The sequence below is a fragment of the Balaenoptera ricei genome, chromosome 1, assembly GCF_028023285.1.
Source record: "Balaenoptera ricei isolate mBalRic1 chromosome 1, mBalRic1.hap2, whole genome shotgun sequence".
In the NCBI taxonomy this organism is placed as follows: Eukaryota; Metazoa; Chordata; class Mammalia; order Artiodactyla; family Balaenopteridae; genus Balaenoptera; species Balaenoptera ricei.
The window spans coordinates 115,128,899-115,152,505 of record NC_082639.1 but is presented as its reverse complement, the minus strand read 5'-3'; the positions used below and the strand labels follow the sequence as shown (position 1 = coordinate 115,152,505).

The window sequence follows — 23,607 nt, the reverse complement described above, 5'->3', positions numbered from 1 at the left end:
CAAAAATGCATTAACACACACACAAGCATAAAACTCACAACTCCTCTCCTAGGAGGGAATTTAATGGAATTAGAGACCTTGGAACTAGCTTGAAAAGTTGATATGCTATTTAAATTTTTTGTGTTTTGGTCATGGGAGTGGGGAGAATATGTGCATTTAAACTAAAGTTGTGGGGGAAAAGACAGTATTTGTAACTTTTCAGAAATATGTTCTATGTTTTGCTATTCTTGGAAATATAACTGATGTTCAGTTTTTATACTGCATATGTTGTACAGACTCACACCATTTGTCTTTTTTTTTTTTAATTTATTTTTGGCTGTGTTGGGTCTTCGTTGCTGCACGCAGGCTTTCTCTAGTTGTGGCGAGCAGGGGCCGCTCTTCCTTCAGGTGTGTGGGCTTCTCACTGCGGTGGTTTCTCTGGCTGCAGAACACGGGCTCCAGGCCCACAGGCTTCAGTATTTGTGGCTCGCGGGCTCTAGAGTGCAGGCTCAGTAGTTGTGGCGCAAGGGCTTTGTTGCTCCGCGGCATGTGGGATCTTCCCGGACCAGGGCTCAAACGTGTGTCCCCTGCATTGGCAGGCAGAGTATTAACCACTGCGCCACCAGGGAAGCCCCCATTTGTCTTTTATACCAAACAAATAATCTTACAAAGAATGCTCATCTTGAATATAGGTTTTGCTTTGTTCTTTTCCTTTAACTCTTTACTTTGCTCTTGTCGTTCTCTATTTCATTTCTCCAGCTTAAGGAAGACATTTGCCTCCATATGAGATGTAGTTGGAGAACACTGTGTCCTCTGAAGCTATCCAGTGACGAATGTGCTTTCCATACCTTTGGCTTCATTCTTGTTTTTTCGTTTGGAACACATTCCTTTGTTTCTTCATTTTGCTTCACTCTCTGTGATGGTTTCGATGCATTTGGTAAGACAGGCACCTCTCCCAGTCTTGAAGGAGTGGCCTCGTATAGGAGATAAATCTTATCCTTCAACCTTGCCCCAGCTCATGGTTGTCTGTCATAACTTTTCGATGTATATATATTTATTATTGTTATATCTTCTTCTTGGATTGATCCCTTGATCATTATGTAGTGTCCTTTCTTGTCTCTTGTAACATTCTTTATTTTAAAGTCTATTTTATCTGATATGAGTATTTCTACTCCAGCTTTCTTTGGATTACCATTTGCATGGAATATCTTTTTCCATCCCCTCTCTTTCAATCTGTATGTGTCCCGAGGTCTGAAGTGGGTCTCTTTTTTTTTTTTTTAATTAATTAATTAATTTATTTATTTTTGGCTACTTTGGGTCTTCATTGCGATGGGCGGGCTTCTCATCTTGGTGGCTTCTCCTGTTGTGGAGCACGGACTCTAGGCATGTGGGCTTCAGTAGTTGAGGCTCATGGGCTCTAGAGCACAGGCCCAGTAGTTGTGGCACACAGGCTTAGTTGCTCTGCGACATGTGGGATCTTCCTGGACCAGGGCTCGAACCCATGTCCCTTGCATTGGCAGGCGGATTCTTAACCACTGCACCACCAGGGAAGCCCTGAAGTGGGTCTCTTGTAGACAGCATATATATGGGTCTTGTTTTTGTATCCATTCAGCAAGTCTGTGTCTTTTGGTTGGAGCATTTAATCCATTCACGTTTAAGGTAATTATCGATTTGTATGTTCCTATTACCATTTTCTTAATTGTTTTGGATTTGTTTTTATAGGTCCTTTTCTTCTCTTGTGTTTCCCACTTAGAGAAGTTTCTTTAGCATTTGTTGTAGAGCTGGTTTGGTGGTGTTGAATTCTCTTAGCTTTTGCTTGTCTGTAAAGCTTTTGATTTCTCCATCGAATCTGAATGAGATCCTTGCCGGGTAGAGTAATCTTGGTTGTAGGTTCTTCCCTTTCATCACTTTAAATATGTCATGCCACTCCCTTCTGGCTTGTAAAGTTTCTGCTGAGAAATCAGCTGTTAATCTATGAGAGTTCCCTTGTATGTTATTTGTCATTTTTCCCTTGTTACTTTCAATAATTTTTCTTTGTGTTTAAGTTTTGTCAGTTTGATTACTATTTGTCTCAACGTGTTTCTCCTTGGATTTATCTTGCCTGGGACTCTCTGTGCTTCCTGGACTTGGATGGCTATTTCTTTTCCCATGTTAGGGAAGTTTTTGACTATAATCTCTTCAAATATTTTCTCAGGTCGTTTCTCTCTCTCTTCTCCTTCTGGGACCCCTATAATGTGAATGTTGTTTCATTTAATGTTGTCCCAGAGGTGTCTTAGACTGTCTTCATTTCTTTTCATTCTTTTTTCTTTATTCTGTTCCATGGCAGTAAATTCCACCATTCTGTCTTCCAGGTCACTTATCAATTCTTCTGCCTCAGTTATTCTGCTACTGATTCATTCTACTGTGGTTTTCATTTCAGTTACTGTATTGTTCATCTCTGTTTGTTTGTTCTTTAATTCTTCTAGGTGTTTGTTCTTTGATTATTCTAGGTCTTTGTTAAACATTCTTGCATCTTCTTGGTCATTGGCTCCATTCTTTTTCCGAGGTCCTGGATCATCTTCACTATAATTATTCTGAATTCTTTTTCTGGAAGGCTGCTTATCTCCACTTCATTTATTTGTTTTCCTTGGGTTTTTATCTTGTTCCTTCATCTGGTACATAGCCCTCTGCCTTTTTGTCTTGTTTATCTTTCTGTGAATGTGGTTTTTGTTCCACAAGCTACAGGATTGTAGTTCTTCTTGCTTCTGCTGCCTGCCCTCTCCCTGGTAATGTATTTTTTCAGGACTGTTACAAATTTCCAAAATATAAAATTTTCTAAAGCAAATTTTGCCGACAACTCTGGGCTGAATTAGTCAAAACTACCCCTAAAGTTGATGGAGAGAATCCATGAAAACCCAGTAAGAGCAAGATAATATCAAGGATGAGAATGAAGTTTGAAATTGAAGGGACTCTAAGACACCCAATGAGATTTTTTAAACTTCTTTTAAAAGATTACAATAGTTTTCCTGGGTAGAAAATTGTTCAGGACAAAACCTAAAGTGTTCAGTTTCCAGCATTTCCCTCATCCTTGCTTCTTGTGAAAAATTCTTTGTTTGCACTGCTCTGATCAATATAATCCAAGGAGAGTGTCAATGTGAATTTTGGAATTTACTGAAAGTAGATTGAGGACACATAAAATTCTTTGTAGATATTTATGGTTAGATATTTTAAATGTACTGAGTAACAACAACAGCAAAAAACCCAAACAATAGGAAAAAAACACCAACAGAAAAACAAAAATGATACTTAACAATGTAACTTTATGTTAATGAAAATTTAACAAGTATTTTTAAGCGGGATTTTTATAGCTTAGTTAATTAAATTTCCTAGACATTTTCAACTGCATTGATAAATTTAATGTACTATATTCTTTTTTCTTTCCTAGTAAATCCTCAGTCTAACAAACCTTCTCATGTACTTAAGTAATCACAAATCAAATAAATTGCTCTTAAAAGTATGGTGACTATGATGTTCTCCTCAATGATGTTTACAACAGTAAAATTCTCTTATAACATTCAACTTAAAACAACAATTCTATTAAACAAATTCTCCCTAAATCATTTAGTGGTTTGTCTTACTTAACTGGTCTCCCAGTAGGTCTGATCCAGGAAATAAATGGTTGTGTTTTCGTTTCTCTAAATCCAGAGCATTATCAAGCTGGGTTGGTCAGATCCTATGCTGCCACTTATCATGCTTGCCCTATGTTTACCCAAAGAAAATTTCTAATAGAGGTTTGGAGCTCTGACACACTTAGTTATGATACTTGTTTCTCTAAAGGTTCCCTGGCTCCCTTGCATTTAATGCATCTGGCAAGTTAGTTGCTGATTGCATTCCACTGGGTGTTCTTATAAATTCAGAGGTAAGGTTTATGCTCTTGTTGAATTTGGCTGTTCTATGGATTCAATTCTTTATGATATAAAACAGAAAAATGACAACTTGTATAAAATAGTAAATGAAGAGACAAATGAGAACCACAATGAAGAGAAAAAGAACACACACAAGTCATCACTTCAAGATCATCAGATTTAATCCATGGAATATTAGAAAAAAAGGTGCTGTCTTCAAGAAAATATGCCAATTATTTAGAGTATTTGGAGCTGTTTCCTAAGATTTAATGAATATTCTTCCTTAATTAGAAAATGTTTAGAGAATTAGGTGCAAAACACATTAGAACTCAAATATTTATTTTTTTCTCACCACCCCCAATTCTAAATCACTTACTTATTACACATTTTAAATATTGAAATCTCATAGTTGTTAAGCATTTCAATATACATATTATATTAAATATTACAGATGTTTTAAACATTAAATAGTTAAAGATTATTTTTCAACATAGAGAAATATTAATATGTTTTTTTTAACTTCATCATATCAATCCTTACTTCTCTTTTTATTGGAATAAAGCCCCATATCCATTAAAGAAACAATTTTAGCATTTTGACATAATTTGAAGTTACTAAATATTAGGAATTTGATTAATTGCCTGTCACAGAAACGTAAATGATGATGGCTTTAAAATGTGCGAAATTTGTTTTTCTTTACCTAAAAGATGCTTATCCCTGCAAAAATTAAGTCTTTGCCAAGAGGTTCACAAAATGTAATTGGGTTATGAAGGGTCCCTACCACTTCAAGTTCTACCCTTCACTCATGATATTATCTTCCTCCTACTGAATTTGACTTTTACAATTTTTTCAACGTCTGTGTTCCTTCTAGTTTTCTTTGCTGTCATGATTAGCACATGGATTCCATCCTAAAGGTTGCCTCAGGGTTGTAGCAACAATTTTCCCATTTGAAGTAGGAAGAAAGAAGAACAGAAAGCCTTCCCTGTTGAGTCAGCCTCATCCTCTCTGAAGAGTTTTCCCAGAAGTACCACCCAACAACTTCTGCCTACATACCATTGCCCAAAATGCTGTCATATGACTACTCCTATCTGCAAAGGGAGTGGGTGGGGAATATGGATGTTCATCTGGTCACATTATTGCCCCCTGTTGTTACTGAATAAAGAAAGAGTGAACATTTGGTGGGCATCCAGCAGTCTCTGCCATAACCTGTCAAGCACCTTGGCTTTATGGTGTAGGTGAACTGATATTGCACATGGAACAGACCTCTAGGTTTAATTTTCTCAAAACTGTGAAAAGTTAGTCAAACCTTGTTTTAAACTCTCCATGCCAATAGATACTTCAAATCCATGCCCTATAAATGGGATAGTCTTGCAGCTCACTGTCCTTGAATTCATCTTGACAAAATTTCAAGCCTAATTTGGGCTTATGACCACCCCCAACCACTAGTCCTCCATCAGGCCTTTTTGCCATTAGATTGGATTCAACTAATTGCATTCCAAGTTCTCTCTACATTTTTAATTGGCAGGAGTACAATTCTCATAGATACTTGGATAGCATATGATTGTAATCAGCATGTCTTACATGTCAGCTTCTGGATCTGAAACCACAGTTTCTAGAGTCTTTCTAACGAAAAGAGGAAACTTGAAGGTACACAAACGTAAGATATAGAAAAAAGCTCTAGAAGGTAGGACGAGGGGCAAGAGAAATAAGGAGATTGGGAAAGATGGTCAAGAGTGAGATCAGGAAACTGGAGATTTGGGAAAAATCAAAAGAGTTTGGGGTAGGCAGATGCTGTGATTAATGCACATTGTGGAGAGAGATCTCTAAAGGGGAATTTTGGAAAGTTGTACTGTGTGCTGTATGTTGCAATATCCATCACGTCTTACTGCTCCCCACTCTTGCCACCTACTCAAGAGATAGTCTATAAAGGTCTGTGTTACTGTTTGATAATTTGGGGGGTTAAATTTCTGTATTTTTTGAAAGTGCCAAATTGCCAAAATGGATATTGAGAGATATTAGAGGCCCAATTTATTGGGGTACACTAGTGTCATGACTTGTAGTACCCAACATCTGTTCTAGGGAATTCAGTGAAGACACAATTGTGGGGTAGATTCCATAAACCTCCAGATAAGTTATGGGAAATCCAATACTCATGGCAGATTCATGGCCAGAGACATACGTATAAGTAATATGATAGAAATTCTCTATTTTACCAAAGCACGGAAGTAGGTTAGAGATGGCTGGGCAGAGACATCAAGGAACAAAAAGTCCCTCAGTTAGCAAACATTTATTGAGCATGTATTTTATTTGAGGTGTTATTCTATGTTCTGAGAACAATTATGAACAAGATAGACAGCATTCCTTCCCCTCAGGAGCTTATATTTAGTGAGCTTAAGGTAGCACACTAAGTCTCCTGAAGGGACCATATTTGGGACAAAGAAGCAAAGTGCATGGAATGATGATCTAAAACCTATAGAAATATGGACACCTTAAGAGATGCCAACATGGAGGAATGATCTTGAAGACCGAATGGCATGAACCAGATGTCTACATGGACTAAAAAGGGACTTTTTAAAAAGGACTAGACCAGATACCCAATATATGCCTTTCTGCACTGTGTCCCACACACACCTGATCCTGGAATTATTCTCAGAGATAAGTGGGAGGGGGAAATATTGGGTTGAGTGAGAAAACTCTGATATATCTGAAATTAACCAGAATTGGCACGATTAAAGACTATTTATTTGGCAGTATGCAGAATGGAGATTAGAAATAGAAGTTAAATTATAAAAAAATATGAGAAAATTATCATTGTACATTTTAGTTTGTGACTAATTATATTTTTATTCTGTACATCTGGTTACAAATCTAATTGAACAGGAATCATCCAGAAATCATTTTGGTGTCAGTATGTTTCATGGTAATTAAGATTAGCATTTGGATTGGCATCAAAATATATTCTAGAAGATATTAATGACCAGGATCATTAGAAAGTTTTTCATGTGATTTTGAATTAAATGAGTCTAGTATTAGAATAAACTCACTTTTATGTTGCTGACAACTCAAGGATCACTGCAGATGTAAGAATGGAGTTTCAACTTTTCAGTGAGATTCAGGTAAACTCTAATAATAGAGTGAGTATTACATTTATGGGAGTTTTTTTTTTTAAATTATTTATTTATTTATTTATGGCTGTGTTGGGTCTTCGTTTCTGTGCGAGGACTTTCTCTAGTTGCGGCAAGTGGGGGCCACTCTTCATCACGGTGCGCGGGCCTCTGACTATCGCGGCCTCTCTTGTTGTGGAGCACAGGCTCCAGACGCGCAGGCTCAGTAATTGTGGCTCACGGGCCTAGTTGCTCCGCGGCATGTGGGATCTTCCCAGACCAGGGCTCGACCCCGTGTCCCCTGCATTGGCAGGCAGATTCTCAACCACTGCGCCACCAAGGAAGCCCTTATGGGAGTTTTAAAGGTAGTGTTTTAACCAAGTGCAGTGTAGGCAATGTCAGTGATATCCTTGCTTTAGGACTGGTATCTTGAGATTTGAGTATATATGAAACACTTGACTCCGATTTAAGGCTAGGAATGATGAGTATAGGAATGATGAATAAGTGCCAGGTTTGGGCTCCATCAGATTTTGAATCAAGAGTAAAAGAGTCTAGATGCAGATGTTTACTTTACTGTCTTCTTGAGGATGTTAAAAGGCAGGATGTTGTGTAATCAAATACCCAATATGTTGGGATCAAGTTGAGAGAGCAACTCAAGTTGCCTACCATGGGTTCAGGCTTAGAGAAGATCAGGAAATGGACTGCTATGCTATACAGTAGGTCCTTGTTTTTTATCTGTTTTATATGTAGTAGTGTGTATCTGTTAATCGCCCAATCCTAATTTATCTCTCTCCCTGTCCTGCTATCACCTTTGGTAACCATAAATTTGTTTTCTATGTCTGTGAGTCTATTTCTGTTTTGTAAATAAGTTTATTTGTATCATTTTTTTGGATTCCACATATAAGTAATATCATATGTTACTTGTCTTTCTCTGTCTGACTTACTTCACTTAGTATGATAATCTCTAGGTCCATCCAGGTTGCTGCAACATGGTATTATTTCATTCTTTTTTTGGCTGAGTAATATTCATATACATATACCACATCTTCTTTACCCATTCATCTGTCCATGGACATTCAGGTTGCTTCCATGTCTTGACTACTGTAAATAGTGCTGCTATGAACATTGTGGTGCAGGTATCTTTTTGAACTATAGTTTTCTCCAGATATGTGCCCAGAAGTAGGATTGCTGGATCATACGGTGACTCTACTTTTAGTCAAACAACAGATTTTTAATGTAGGTGAAACAGGCTTATACTAGAAGAAGATGCCATCAAGGACTTTCATAGCTAGAGAGGAGAAGTCAATACCTGGCTTCAAAGCTTCAAAGAATAGGCTGATCTCTTGTTAGAGGCTAATGTAACTGGTGATTTTAAGTTGAATGCAATGCTCATTTACCATTCCAAAATCCTAGGGCCCATAAGAATTGTGATTAATCCAACATAAATAACAGCAACACCTTTTTTGACCCACCTCCTTGAGTAATGAAAATTAAAACAAAAATAAACAAATGGGAACTAATTAAACTTAAAAGGTTTTGCACAGCAAAGGAAACCATAAATAAGATGAAAAGACAACCCTCAGAATGGGAGAAAATATTTGTAAATGAAGCAACTGACAAAGGATTAATCTCCAAAATATACAAGCAACTTATACAGCTCAATATCAAAAGAACAAACAACCCAATCCAAAAATGGGCAGAAGACCTAAACAGACATTTCTCCAAAGAAGACATACAGATGGCCAACAAACACGTGAAAAGATGTTCAACATCACTAATTATTAGAGAAATGCAAATCAAATCTACAATGAGGTATCACCTCACACCAGTCAGAATAGCCATCACCCCAAAAAATCTACAAACAATAAATGATGAAGAGGGTGCAGAGAAAAGGGAACCCTCTTGCACTGTTGGTGGGAATGTAAATTGATACAGTCACTATGGAAAACAGTATGGAGTTTCCTTAAAAAACTAAAAATAGAACTACCATATGACCCAGCAATCCCACTACTGGGCATATACCCAGAAAAAACCATAATTCAAAAAGACACATGCACCCCAATGTTCATAGCAGCACTATTTACAATAGCCAGGACATGGAAGCAACCTAAATGTCCATTAACAGTGGAATGGATAAAGATGTGGTAAATATATACAATGGAATATTACTCAGCCATAAAAAGGAATGAAATTGGGTCATTTGTAGAGGCAAGGATGGACCTAGACAGTGTTATACAGAGTGAAGTAAGTCAGAAAGAGAAAAGCAAATATCGTATAATAATGCATATATGTGGACTCTAGAAAAAAGGTATAGATGATCTCATTTGCAAAGCAGAAATAGAGACATAGATTTAGAGAACAAATATATGGATACCAAAGGGGGAAGGGGTGGGGAAGGAGGAATTGGGAGACTGGTATTGACACATATATTATTGATACTATGTATAAAATAGACAACTGATGGGAACATACTGTATAGCACAGGGAACTCTACCTAATGCACTGTGGTAACCTAAATGGGAGGGAAGTCCAAAAGGGAGGGGATATCTGTATGTGTATGGCTGATTCATTTTGTTGTGCAGTGGAGGCTAACACAATATTCTAAAGCAACCATACTCCAATAAAAATTAATAATAAAAAAAAGAATTGTGATTAATCTACTCTGCCTGTGTTCTGTGAATAAAACAACAAAACCTGAATGACAGCACATCTATTTATAACATGGTTTACTGAATATTTTAAGCCCACTGTTGAGACCTACTGCTCAGAAAAAAGAGTCCTTTCAAGATATTACTGCATATTTTTTTTAACATCTTTATTGGAGTATAATTGTTTTACAATGGTGTGTTAGTCTCTGCTTTATAACAAAGTGAATCAGCTCTACGTATACATATATCCCCATATCTCTTCCCTCTTGCATCTCCCTCCCACCCTCCCTATCCCACCCCTCTAGGTGGTCACAAAGCACGGAGCTGATCTCCCTGTGCTATGCAGCTGCTTCCCATTAGCTATCTATTTTACATTTGGTAGTGTATATATGTCAGTGCTAGTCTCTCACTTTCTCCTAGCTTACCCTTCCCCCTCCCCATGTGCAAAAGATTGTTATCTTTGCAAATCTGATAGTATTTCAGTGTATTTTAATTTACATTTTTCCTAATATGCCTGAAGCTGAGTGCCATAGATATTTTTATTTTTTAAAATTGTCTCTTAATTTTGTTGTTTCCACCCCCTCAATTTGGACACAATTTTATTCTTTTCAGGTCTCCACTAGAGTTCCCAATCTGATTAATTGAGTAATCAATCTTTCCCCCATTAATATTACATCATTACCATAAACTAAATTCACATGTAATTTTGATTTTTTACATTATAATTTGTGACACTCGTTTCTACATCAACGCAGTTCTGTTTTAATGATGAGAATCTACAAAAACTTCTTATTAGTGAAGAATAAAATGCACAGATCTCAAATGTTCAGTTTGATGTATTTTGACAATTGTATCTACTTATATATCCACCTCCCCTCCAATATAGAACATATCCATCACCCCAAGAAGTTCCCATATACCTCTTTCTGATCAGTGTACAATCCCCATCCTAAAGCAATCTCTTTCTGATTTACCACTACAAACTAGTTTTGCCTGATGTTGGATATTATATAAATAGAATCATACATTATCTTCTCTTTTTTCTTTTTTAAAAAAATTTGACATAATATTTTTGAGAAGAATAAATGTTTCTGCATATATCAGTACTTTGTGTTTTTTAATTGCTTAGTATTTTACCACTATATGAATATATTATCATTTATTTATTCATCCTCCTGTTGACAAACATTTGGGTTGTTTTTAGTTTGGGACTATAATGAATAGGTCCTTACAAACATTCTTGTACAAGTCTTTTTGAAGACATATATTTTTATGGGATATGGGATAAATATCAAGGAACATAATTGCTGGGTGACAAGGTAGATGTGTGTTTAAATTTAGAAACTGCTGAACAGTCCTTCGAAGTGTTTAGATCAGTTAATACTATCACTAGCAATGTATGAGAGTTCCAGTTGCTCCACATCCTTACCAACATTTAATGTTATCAGTTTAAAAAATTATTAGCATTCTGATAAGTATTTCATTGTATATTTTATTGTGGCCTTAGTTTACCTAATGATTAGTGAATGGTCTTAAGCACATTTTCATGCATATATTGATCATTCATATATCTTCTTTTGTCAAAGCATGCTCAAAAGTTTTGCCCAGTTTTAATTGGATTGCTCATTCTTATTTTTTTGTAAAAATCTGTTGTAGAGTCTAGGTACAAACATTTTTTCCTATTCTGCCTTTTCTATTTTTCTTAATTGTGTCTTTTTACAAGCAAAAACTTAATTTTGATAAAGTCTGACATCAAATGTTTTTAATGGTTAGAGCTTTTTGTGTCCTAAGAAGTCTCTAAGCAGATCTTAGGTCATGAAGATATTTTCTTAAGTTTTCTTTCAGAAGTTTGACAGATTGTGTTTTATATTTAAGATTGTGACACATCTCAAGTTTCTATTTCTTTAGGGAAAATAGACATGTTACCAGTGTTAAGCTTACCCTTTCACCGTCTACCTCTCCATTTATTTAGGTCTTTAATTTCTCTTAGTGATATTTTGTAGTTTTTGGTGTAGAGGTGTTGTATATATGTCATTAGATCATTTACTACGTACTTAATGTATTTTGATGCTATTGTAAATGGTGTTGTTCGAAATTTTTTTATTTCTTTTTTTTTTTTTCTGGCCACATTGCACAGCTTGTGGGATCTCAGTTCCCCAGCCAGGGATTGAACCTAGGCCCACAACAGTGAAAGCGCCAAGTCCTACCACTGGACCTAACCACTTGCTGAAATTTTATTTTCCATTTTTTGGTTCCCAGTATATGGAAAAGCAACTGACTTTGTATTTTGACCTTGAATCCTCTAGTATTATTAAATTATTAGTTCTAGTAGGTGTTTTTCTTTTGTAGGTTACATAGGTTTGCTATGGACACAATCATGTTGTTTAAAAATAGCAATAGTTTTACTGATTTATTTTTCTAATTTGTATGCCTTTTATCATTTTTGTCATATTGTACTGGCTAGGAAAGATGGTACAATGTAGAATACAAGTGGTGAGGGTAGACTGTTAACTACAGTTTCTTCAAAGTTATCCTTTATCAGCTTAAGGAAATTTTCTTTCATTTCTAGTTTACTGAGAGTTTTTGGTTTTGTTTTTAATTATGTATTGAGATTAAATGGAGCTATTGAGAGGATTCCACTCTCTGAATCTTACTCTCCTGGAGTGTGTGGGAATAAAGAGTGCTTGAATTATGTTCCCTGAACCCCATAGGGGTCATCCATGTGAGAGATCTGACTGGTGGAGAGAAGTGAACAGACCTTAGCAGAGAGAAGCGTCAAGACTTTTGCTTGTTGTATTATTTGTCTTTTTCTTTAACGAGAAAACTAAGGTCCAAAGAGATTATCTAACTTGTTCAAGACCATACATGTCAACGTAGTAGTTGTTAACACTTGATATGTCCTCAGAAGAAGCAGTGTAAATGCAAGACTGTAATATAAACTGAGAAGAGAGTCAAAAGTGGACATTTGTGGTCACTGTCCCACAAATCTATACCAGTGCTCCCTGACCCAGAACACTCCCTCCATGTTAGAATCATTACATTGGTCAGTTAATGCAAATCTGCTGAAGACCCATCTACAGTTGTGTGTTGTGTAACAGGGTGTGGGGAAAATGTACCACAATGTGCTAGAAGAAATCAGAATCCAGGGCTCTAGAGGCAACTCTGCCACTGCTGCATTGTGTGACCCTCGCCACTGTCATTGCACCTCTATGGCCTTCAGTTTCCATTTGAAGAGAAGGGACCTGAATTAGACCAAGAGACCTTAATGGATGGTTTATAGGCTAAAAACCACCATATAGTCCCCTTCAAAGAAGTGAAACAGTAATGTATAAGCCATTGGGAGGGCTCTCTGACTCAAAAATCTCTCCTATTCTTTCCCTCATTCTTCTTCCCCCACTTCTAAAATATCATCAGCACTTTCTTTTCTGCAAGGCTGAACCTAGTCCTTCTTTTATTGGTGGAATGAAGCCCCTGGACCAGGTAGTTTTTAAGTTTCCTTCCAGCTCCAATATTCTGAATATGTGGGAGGATCTTCCTTTTGGTCTTTAGGAGATTTGAAATTCTTTCATCTAATTAGGGTCTGTTAGTTACTACACCAAGTTTGCTTATCATAGGGTAATAAAATTACCCACATAAGTTAATTCATATAGAGCTCCTAGAACAGTGTCTGGCATTTGTTAAGGGCTCTGCAAATATAAGCTATTTCCATTACTATTTCTTTCACTGTGACAGAAATTTATAGATTAGAGTTGTTCAAGTGTTGAACAACTTCTGGAGAAAGGATCCAGAAGAAGGAAGTCCCCGGGAGTGGGTGCAGACATGGTTAGTTCTTAGGAACAATCTTCCGGATCTGAGCCTTCACAGCTGGACCCTGCCCAGGGTGTGGTTCTTACGTTGGTGTGCTTCACTTTGAGTGAGACTTGGGCCTTAAATGGACTTTGCCATCTCCAGTTGTTAATATCAGAGCCTCCAAATTGGATAGAACTTTTTCAAATCTGAAGTTCCCAGGCTTGCTGAAGTTCACATCATGCCCTAATGTGGTGAAAATGTTTAGAATTTCTTGGGTACAAATTTCTCCCAAGATTTCCCTAGTAGCCAGTTGTTTTGCTTAATTGCAGAAACATGTAAAATTTGTTGCTACTCTCAGTTACCCAATAGAGAAGACAGTGTTCACTTTTGGCTCATTCTCACCAAAACCACACTGATTTTCAGATCAGACATAAATTTTTCTTATGACTTCATCAAGGCTGAGAACTTCAAATTAAGATGCGATCAGTTATATAGATAAAAAGGACAGTTTAAATTATTTCACATCTGAGTTGTGGTATGAAAGCTTTACTCTATCCTTCACATATGACTGATATTGAAAAGCATTGTAAAGTACCCAATATCAGACTATATGTGTTTTCAAAATAAACATTTATTAGCCTAATCCAGAGTTTTCATTTTGAATGGGAGTCACATTATGATCAGCATGCACTTTGTATCCTGTCCTTTTCTCCCCTGTGACCTGGATGGTGACCATCTCTGCTGCAAACTTTGTTCTCCCAATGCCCAATTTTACAGTACTCATCTCTTCTTCTCATTTCCAAAGTAAATACCCTCTCCACAAAGCATTACTGAGTATAACTTTATTGAGTTTATTAAAGTTCAGTTTATTAAATTTTTTGGTAGGGTGCAAACAAATTAATTTTATTATTTCCAATAACTTACCCTAACTTTATTGAATCTTTTTGTTTTTCACCACTAAAAGAAATCTCTAGCACATCTTCTAAATTTTCCAATCACTTTCAGATATCAATAAGTAGTCATCTCCTCAGATAGTAAAAAAAAAGAAAAGAAAAGAAAATGACAGGGAATTCCCTGGCGGTCCAGTGGTTAGGACTCCAGGCTTCCACTGCAGGGGGCACCAGTTCCATCCCTGGTTTGGGAACTAAGATTCCTCATGCCGAGCATGGCATGGCCAAAAATAAATATCAATCAATCAATAATTTTTTTATTTTTTAAAAAAAGAGAAGAAAATGATGGAACAAATCTGGTCCATTCTAGAACTTGACTTTCTCATCTGATGGTGTCTTCCTCACCCCTCTCTCAGCTTAGGGCTGACTCTTATTTGGAAGTCTGCAGCAAGGAAATGAGATCTAATCAGTGTCTTTTTTCTTTTTTGCTTCACTTTCTTCTCAATACATTAGCTGCTCTTTGGGACCCCTCAGGAAGTAGGGAGGAGCAGGGCAGGAAGAGTTAATGAAAAAAGACAAAGTCTTCTGTGAGGAGTAGGGCTGTTATATATCCTTGTCTTGTTCCTGATCTTAGAGGAAAAACTTTCAGCTTTTCACTGTTAAATATGATGTTAACTGTGGATTTTTCATATATATATATATATATATATATATATATATATATATATATATATACATCATATATATATATGATAGATGGTTAGATAGATAGATATGACCTTTTTTATGTTAAGGTACATTCCATCTATATTTAATTTGTTAAGAGCTTTTAACATGAAAGGATATCCAATTTTGTCAAATGATTTTTCTGCATCTATTGAGATGATCAGGCAACTTTTAATCTTCATTTTGTTTCTGAGCTGTATCACATTTATTTTTCTTTTTAAAATGTATTTATTTATTTATTTATTTTGGCCATGTTGGGTCTTCATTGCTGTGTGCGGGCTTTCTCTAGTTGCGGCGAGCAGGGGATACTCTTGGTTGTGGTGCGCGGGCTTCTCATTGTGGTGGCTTCTCTTGTTGCGGAGCATGGGCTCTAGGCGTGTGGACAGTTGTTGTGGCACGTGGGCTCAGTAGTTGTGGCTCACGGGCTCTAGAGCTCAGGCTCAGTATTTGTGACTCAGGGGCTTAGTTGCTCTACGGCATGTGGGATCTTCCCAGACCAGGCCTTGAACCCGTGTCCCCTGCATTGGCAGGTGGATTCGTAAACACTGCACCACCAGGGAAGTCCCTGTATCACATTTATTGATTTGTGTAATGTTGTGCTATCCTTGCATCCCAGGGCTAAATTCCAGTTGATCATGGTATATGATCCTTCAATATGCTGTTGAATTCTGTTTGCTAGTATATATTATTGAGGTTTTTTGCATCTATGTTTATCTGGGATATTGGTTGGTAATTTTCTTTTCTTGTAGCTTCCTTGTCTGTCTTTAGTCCCAGGGTAATGCTGGTCTTATAAAATGAATTTGAAAGTGTTACCTCCTCTTCAATCTTTTGGAAGAATTTGAGGAGGATTGGTATTAATTCTTCTTTAAATGTTTAGTAGAATTTTTCTGTAAAGCCATCTGGTCCTCAACTTTTCTTTTTGGGAAGTTTTGATTACTGATTCAACCTTTTCCATTGCTATTGGTTTCTTTAGGTTTTATTTTTCTTCATTATTCAGTCTTTGTAGGTTGTATGTTTTAGGCAGTTACTCATTTCTTCTGGGTTTTCTAATTTTTTGGCATATAATTGTTCATAGTAGTTTCTTATGAACCTTAGTACCTCTGTGTTATCAATTGTAATGTCTCCTCTTTCATCTGTGTTTTTATTTATTTGAGTCATCTCTCTTTTTCCTTAGTCTAGCAAAAGTTTTGTCAGTTTTGTTTATCTTTTTTACAAAACTAGCTCTTAGTTTCATTAATCTTTTTTTAATCACCTTTCTAATCTCTATTTCATTGATTTCTGCTCTGATCTTTGTTATTTCTTCCCTTCTACTAACTTTGGGTTTAGTTTGTTCTTTTTCTAGTTCTTTGAGGCCTAATACATGTTCTATCCTGGAGAATGTTCTACATGCTCTTGAGGAGAATGTGTTTTCTTCTGATGTTAAATGAAATGTTCTGCATATATCTATTAGGTTTGGTCTATTTGGTCTAATGTGTAGTTTACATCCAATATTTCCATATTGATTTCCTGTCTTGATGATTATCCATTGTTGAAAGTGAGGTAATGAAGTCCCCTATTATTATTATTATTTTTGTCTATGCTGTACAGCATGCAGGATCTTAGTTCCCCAACCAGGGATTAAACCCGTGCCCCCTGCAATGGAAGAATGGAGTCCTAACCACTGGACTGTTGGGAAATTCCCCCCTACTATTATTGTTTTGCTGTGTAATTCTCCTTTCATATATGTAGATATTTATATTATAAATTTAGGCACTGCAATGTTGGCTACATAGATATTTACAATTGTTATTTACTTAATTTTTTTTTTTTTTTTTTTACTGAAGTATAATGATGAGGCAGCACAGTGCAGTGATGTCTAGTAACCCCTGGGAAACTGCCCAATCTGTGGCTGGTTCATCAGACAGCTCCTCTTGCTGTCTTCTCATGGGCCCCATACTGACCATTTATTCTTATGCTACCAGAATAGGGGCATTTTTTAAAACATGGGAATACCTGTCTTTCATAGGGACTAGGTTTAGGATCAGGGATGTCCAGGGAACCAACTTTGAGGCACAGAAAAACTAATAAAGGCTAATTACCATTAGGAAATGAGCTGGCCTTCTGTGCTTGGTGCTTATTGGAGGAGTCACTCTATAAGCTACTTGCTTTGCTGTCATTTTTGATTTCCCATTTAAAAAAGGAACATGAAAGTGGATTAAGCAAGATTAAATTAGTTAAATATTTATTCAATAAAAGGCAGAAATGAAAACTGATCATTCTAGCAAAAAAGGTATAAATCCTCTTCAACAGAACTACCCCAAAGGGTCAAAGTAACTTGTTCAAGGCCACATGGCTATTAAGTGACAGAGTTGGAATTTTAACTAGGTCCACTTGCCTCCAATGCACATGCTCTTAGCCTCTGCACTGTAATGCCTCTTTGTAAGGATGATTCCAGGAAAGTCCAGAAAAGCAGGTTGAAGTGCCCTGGCCAGAACACACACCAAGGACATAAGGACAGCTAGGGCCAGTTTTCTGCCAGCAGGAAGTGGACAGCCAGGCAGGATGCACACAGGACAGCCAGGTTTATAGGGTTTCCTCCCTGCAGACTCTACTCTTTTGGCTGCCATCACCCATTCTCCTCTCTCTTGGATTTCTTGCTTCTGGTACCTGAAGGGTGAGAGGCCATTAAGCCTTTGTTACATCCTGAGAGAGGCCACAGCCCAGGTGTCCTGCCTGTCCTTCAGCATGAACAAGGGCCCTCAGCCCAACAGAGGTGATGCTGGAATTTTAATAAGGATTTAGGATCTTTTTCCTGACCATGTTTAGAATATTTTTGCAATTTTGAGACTTGGTGACAACAAAATAATTAATAATAATCACCCAACCATAAATAATGGAATCTATTAACAGACCATATGAATAAACATCTGCAGTTATAGATCATGTCCTCTGGGACAATCTGCTTTGTCTTCAGATTTTTCTCATGATGAGTTGAAAGTAAATGTTTTCCGTAAGTGTCCATATGTAAGTCTTGTTATCTCCTCAGGAATACCACAAAGCAATTTTCTCCTAAATACCTGAAGACTGTGCTCATGCTCCCTCAATCCCAAGTCCTGGATCTATTCCTTATTTTGAGCTCCTTCTCCATCCTGGTCGCTATGGGGGAGGGAGGCAGATAAACAAATGAGAGCAACAGAAGGGAATCAGTGGTGCTATTTACAGGGGTTTACAGATGTACACAGGAAAGGACAGCCATACCCACCAGAAGCCTGATTTCAGATCAATTATTATAGAAAGGCAGCCCGTGAGCCCCAGTCATTCTGACAACCATCTCAGGATGTCAGTCTTTACCTTCTCCCACCCAGGAAGCACACGCCAGTGACTCTCACCCGTGGGTTCAGCCCCACCCAGTTCTAAAGCCAATCCTGCGTGAGATAGGTACACATTAAAAACCTTGTCCCACCAAGAGTGACTGAAACGGGTCTTCCTGGAAAATATCTATTCCATTATTATGGTGGTAGACACCTGATTGACTTAGTATCCTATTAGCTCTTCAGATCATCCTTTGATTATGCACACCCCAGATAGACAGAGTACTTATTCCATGCCAGGTTTTTCTCTTAGGGACTCTAAAGTCTCTATCCCTCAGCCCATACAAGACAATGTGGACATGATGGACAAGAGATGATGTTTCTTCCTCTTTAAATTAATTAATTAATTAATTATATTTTTGGCTGCGTTGGGTCTTCGTTGCTGTGTGTGGGCTTTCTCTAGTTGCGGCGAGCAGGGCCTACTCCTTGTTGTGGTGCACTGGCTTCTCCTTGCGGTGGCTTCTCTTGTTGTGGAGCATGGGCTCTAGGCATGTGTGCTTCAATAGTTGTGGTGCATGGACTCAGTAGTTGTGGCTCACGGGCTCTAGAGTGCAGGCTCAGTAGTTGTGGCACATGGGCTTAGTTGTTCCACGGCATGTGAGATCTTCCCAGACCAGGGATTGAACCCATGTCCCCTGCATTGGCAGGAGGATTCTTAACCACTGCGCCACCAGGGAAGTCCCGAGACGATGTTTCTTATGGTTCTAACTGCTCAGTGATGTTCTTTGGCTGGTAATATAATCATTTATTCATTCACAGAGTCAACAATCACTTATTGCATGTCAAACACTGGGAATGCAAGGGGAACAACTCAGATGGTTTCCTATTCTCACAGAGACCACTAATAATTGACATACTCAGTTATTTGTCAGAGGGATTTCACCTTGATGCTAAACCAGCAGAGCATGTAGCTTATCCTTCATTACAGTACCCCAGAGAGGGTCTTCTATGTTCTTATATGTGTTATATACTGATGTTCTCCAGACACTTGTCTACTTCCACACAGCTTCGGACTTACCACTCCCTGCATCCCACCCCATCTTCCTCACCTGGATAAGCCTCCTACTGATAATCCCTTCTCAATTCCCTAAACTCCTCAGCTTCTGAAACTTCTACCTTCACTCTCTTTCAGTTCGCTGACTTGGGACTTGTCATTGCCCAGAACTGCTTCTCCCCTAAAACCCTAACCACTCCTCTCCAAATCTCTGAACAACTTTCCATCACTTGAACTTTCTAGCACTTTCCTTTTCCCCAGCCCTTCCTCAGTAAGATCCTCTTTCCTACCACTTATTTCTGTTTTCACTTTTTATCAACCCATTTCCTGATCTCTAAGTCTTGCCAGCCACTTGAGTTGCTTTCTCATCTCAAACTCCCTGACTCTGTCAGGCTCCCAACATACTTTTCTTACAATGCTCCAACTTTGAATCGGTCAGGCTGATAATCTCACACTGACCTCCTGATTGTAGCTTGACAGGGCACATTTGTGCCGCATAGCAAATGCAGGTTTTCAATCCAGTGCTTGTCTTTATCCAGGGTCTCCTTCCCTCTCAGTGATTATTTTAGACCCTTACCGTTTTTCAGAAGCTTCCTCTCCAATCCAGACTCCCTGGCTCCTGTTAAGGAACTTATCTTCCATTTCACCCACAAAACACTATGAGGTGTAGTGTCCTACTTTCTACCTACTGTAGCTGACATTTATTTTTATTTTCACCTTCTGTCACACTTTTTCTTCCAGAAATCTGAGAATCATCTTAAATGACTATTTACTCCTTACGGTCACATCCAAAGAGCAAAGTCTTCTTATAGAGTCTACAATTAACTCTCTCTCATATCCATCCCCTCCCCTGGACACCCCTTGGCACCCTGGCAGTTTAGACTCTCTTCTACTCTCTCTGGACTGGTGCAGTGGTCTCTTCATGAATCTCCCTGACTCCAGACTTCCCCCATTCCAATTCCTCCTTCAAGCTGCAGTCAGAACGCATGCTCTAAAATACATACCATCCTTCCATGGTTTTTCTTGTTCCCTTAGCATAATGCTCTTTCTGATTGAAAAAGCTTCCTTTTCCTTTCTTCATGTTCTTGACTCTGTTAATAAAATACTATAGTTGGGAGAAAGCTTTTGTCTTTATTTTTTCTCTCCTTTTCTTTCACTAAATCTTCTACATTATATGTGGAGAAATATATCTCAATCTTGAAGCCTGAGCTCTCTGGTGGATTTGTCTGCCCACAGGCCGCATGAAGTCTTTTCTCCTCCACGCAAAAACTCAGTAGGGCAGGTCTGACTTCTGAAGGCTGAAGGTAAAAGCATAGGATCTTGTATCCCAGTTGCAAACTAATCTAGATTCCTCAAAGTAAAGCTGATGTTTTGAGCCTTTTCTGAATTCTGTGTCTCTTACTGCATCATTTCAGAATCTGCAGAAGGTGGAATGTGAGTAATTAGCATTTACAAAACCATTTATAATGGACTCTCCATCATCTGGATCCTATTGATACCTTCATATCACCTAGTGTCTTCACATTTCAACACCAATATCTCCTGACACCTGACCACCAAGCAGGCTGTGACCAGCCATTCCAAACTACCTGTCATTGCTTAAATAGGTAATACTGTTTCATTTGTCTGCATATGCACAGCAAAGTCTTTTCCCATTCTGATTCTCCCTTCTACTCATCCTTTAATTCCTGTTCAAGTGTCATCATCTCTCTAAAGTCTATTATTAGCACCAAGTAAAGGTGACCATTTCCTCCACTGTGTTCCCAAAGTTTCTTATACTTTCCTCTCTTACAGCTGTTTTTACGTGCTATTACAATTACTAGATCATATCATTTTGGAGCACCAAACTCTCTCTTATTCATCAATGTACTCCCTTGACCCAACACATTCACCTAACACACATGGCAGCTAAAAACTTTCTACTGAATATAATAATATGTACATTATAGGAAGAAAAACAGGATTAAAAATAAATACCTATAATGAACTAATCTTTGTATAGAGTGATCCAAATATTACAAAGAAGCTAAGATGTTTCATTAGAGAGACAAAATTACCCTGTTTGAAATAGTAGGGAGTGATGCTAGCATATGTAGTTGAGTTCTTGAGTAGTCTAGAGTTGAAACAAAGCTATACTTAATAACAAGGCAGGGGGACCTGGGAATACTGAGGGTCTTGCTACTCAATCCCTGCCCACCATATCTTAGACTTAAGAATGACTTGATTTCATTACCATAAGGACCTGTTTCCATTCAACTTCCAAAGATGGGCATAAATGAGGACAAGCATAGAAGAAAAGCAGATCCAAGTCCTAGGCCCTCTGCTTAGCACTGGAAAATCTGGTTTGAAGGAAATAAATCCAGCCCTATTTGCAGAGATTGACACCTTGACTCTGGACTACCATCTTGACTCTGGATTATGGTGCCTACAAGGGCAACTCTGGAGTTGTTCTGTGATCTCTGCCTTCTATATTTTCTAGTCACTTCCACCTGGAAGGAAAAAATTGAAATTGGCCTATTGCCCCCCACAAACCATACATGGGGGACAAGCATTGCTTGATATTCTAATGTGAAATGACCCCATTCTTGGTACTTACCTTTCCTTATGGGAGTTGTTTCCCCTGTTTACATAGTGAAGGGACTGAAGCAGAGACTGATGGAGCTGGGATTACAGCTGAACCAAATCATAACAGCTTGGGAATCTTTTGATTGTTTTCTTTTGTTTTCAGCATCTTTCTGCCAGTTCCGGCCACCTCCCTTCCTCTGGGGACATGCTGAATTCAGCAAGTCCAGCTCTATCAGTTCTGCCCCCTGAGCCCATTGGCTTCTGGTCATCTGATAAAGCCTCTGCTGCAGGCAGGACCTGCCTCCTTCCCTCCTCCCAGCATACTTGCAACCAAAGCTGAATATTGCTGTTCTGTGGCTTCCTTCCAGCCTTACGATTCAGCTCACCATCTTCAGCTACCTGGGTCATGGCTCTGCTATTCTTCTTGATCCTTGGTGAGTATTTCTGCTCCTTTTGGTCTAGGCTTCAGAATACTCTGGAACTTTGATTGGGGGAATCCTCTCCTTGCCCATCTGGTGCAGATCTATGTATCATTCAAGGAAAGGCTCTTCCTTGCTCTCCTCTTTTCTCTATATCTGGCAATTATTCTAAATCCCCAAAGCCACTTAATCTATACCCAATTTATAATCCACCTTGATTACCAGAAAATTTCCTATTTCACTATATTTGCACTAACAAGTTTGTAATAATTTATCCCATTGCCTTATCACATAAATTTTCCTAAATGCACTATTTATAAAAAGACAAATAAATGGACCAAGGTTAGCAGCAGGTAAAGCAAGAAAGGGAAGTAGAACTGCAGGACAAACACCTTTCATTTATCATACTGTACAATTTCCTTTCAAATGTGCTTCATATAATGTTTCCCTAGTTTTTCCCAGCTTCTTATTGCTTAGATTAATTTAGAGTAAATGGGGATTTTGGAATCAAAGAGATCTGAGTTTCAATCCTTGCTCTTTGATTTCTTAGCTGTCTGAATTTTAAAGTTACCATATCTCTCTGAAATCTCATTCTCATCTATGAATAAAGATAATGGTATGTTCCTCAGACGTTTGTTAGGCACATTTTCACAAGATAACAGTGCCTGCTAGGTCCCTTCCCTAATCAATCACATCCATTTTAATTATCTTGATGATCCAGTACATCACTGAAACCCACACTGGTTTCTCAGTTGGGCACTTGTGTGTTCTATGCAGGGTGCTGGCCACATGCTTAAACAACTATACACCCCTTATATCATCCAACAGATAGTCCCACCCATTATGAAGGTGCTGTTGAATTTCTCAGGCTTACCTTCAGTCGCACCTCCTTCATGAAGCTTTCCTGATCTGTGACACCCATAGTCATCGACCCTGCTACAGAGTATTCAAGTCACTTTTGGGCTATGTCGCTTTCACACCTACATATCAGGTTCATCACATTCAGTTTCCTTTGCATGTACACATGTTTTGTGTTCTTTATTAGACATGTAGGGTGTTATGTATAATATAATTTTGAGTTTTAGACAATTACACACAAGGTCTCATTGAGTGTGGGAGTGGCCATATCCTGAAAACTAAGGACATGGGGTTATTAAGAAATTATTTGGAAAGCAAGTATTTGGAAGAAAATATTCCAGGACAAGCCAATGAAATACATAGATTTACCTAAAAGGCTCTAGGCTGGAAGTCCAAAGATA

The 23,607-nt window shown here is 38.0% G+C and overlaps 1 protein-coding gene across 1 annotated transcript in view; it reads right to left on the bottom strand.

The window, feature by feature from the left end:
- LOC132365783 (Fc receptor-like protein 2) overlaps positions 1 to 23,276 on the bottom strand; it is a 54,807-nt gene extending 31,531 nt beyond the window's left edge. The window contains exon 1 of the mRNA XM_059922543.1: positions 23,223 to 23,276. Coding sequence (XP_059778526.1) covers positions 23,223 to 23,276 — 54 coding nt within the window. The remainder of the gene's footprint in view (positions 1 to 23,222) is intronic.
- Positions 23,277 to 23,607: the final 331 nt, after the last annotated feature.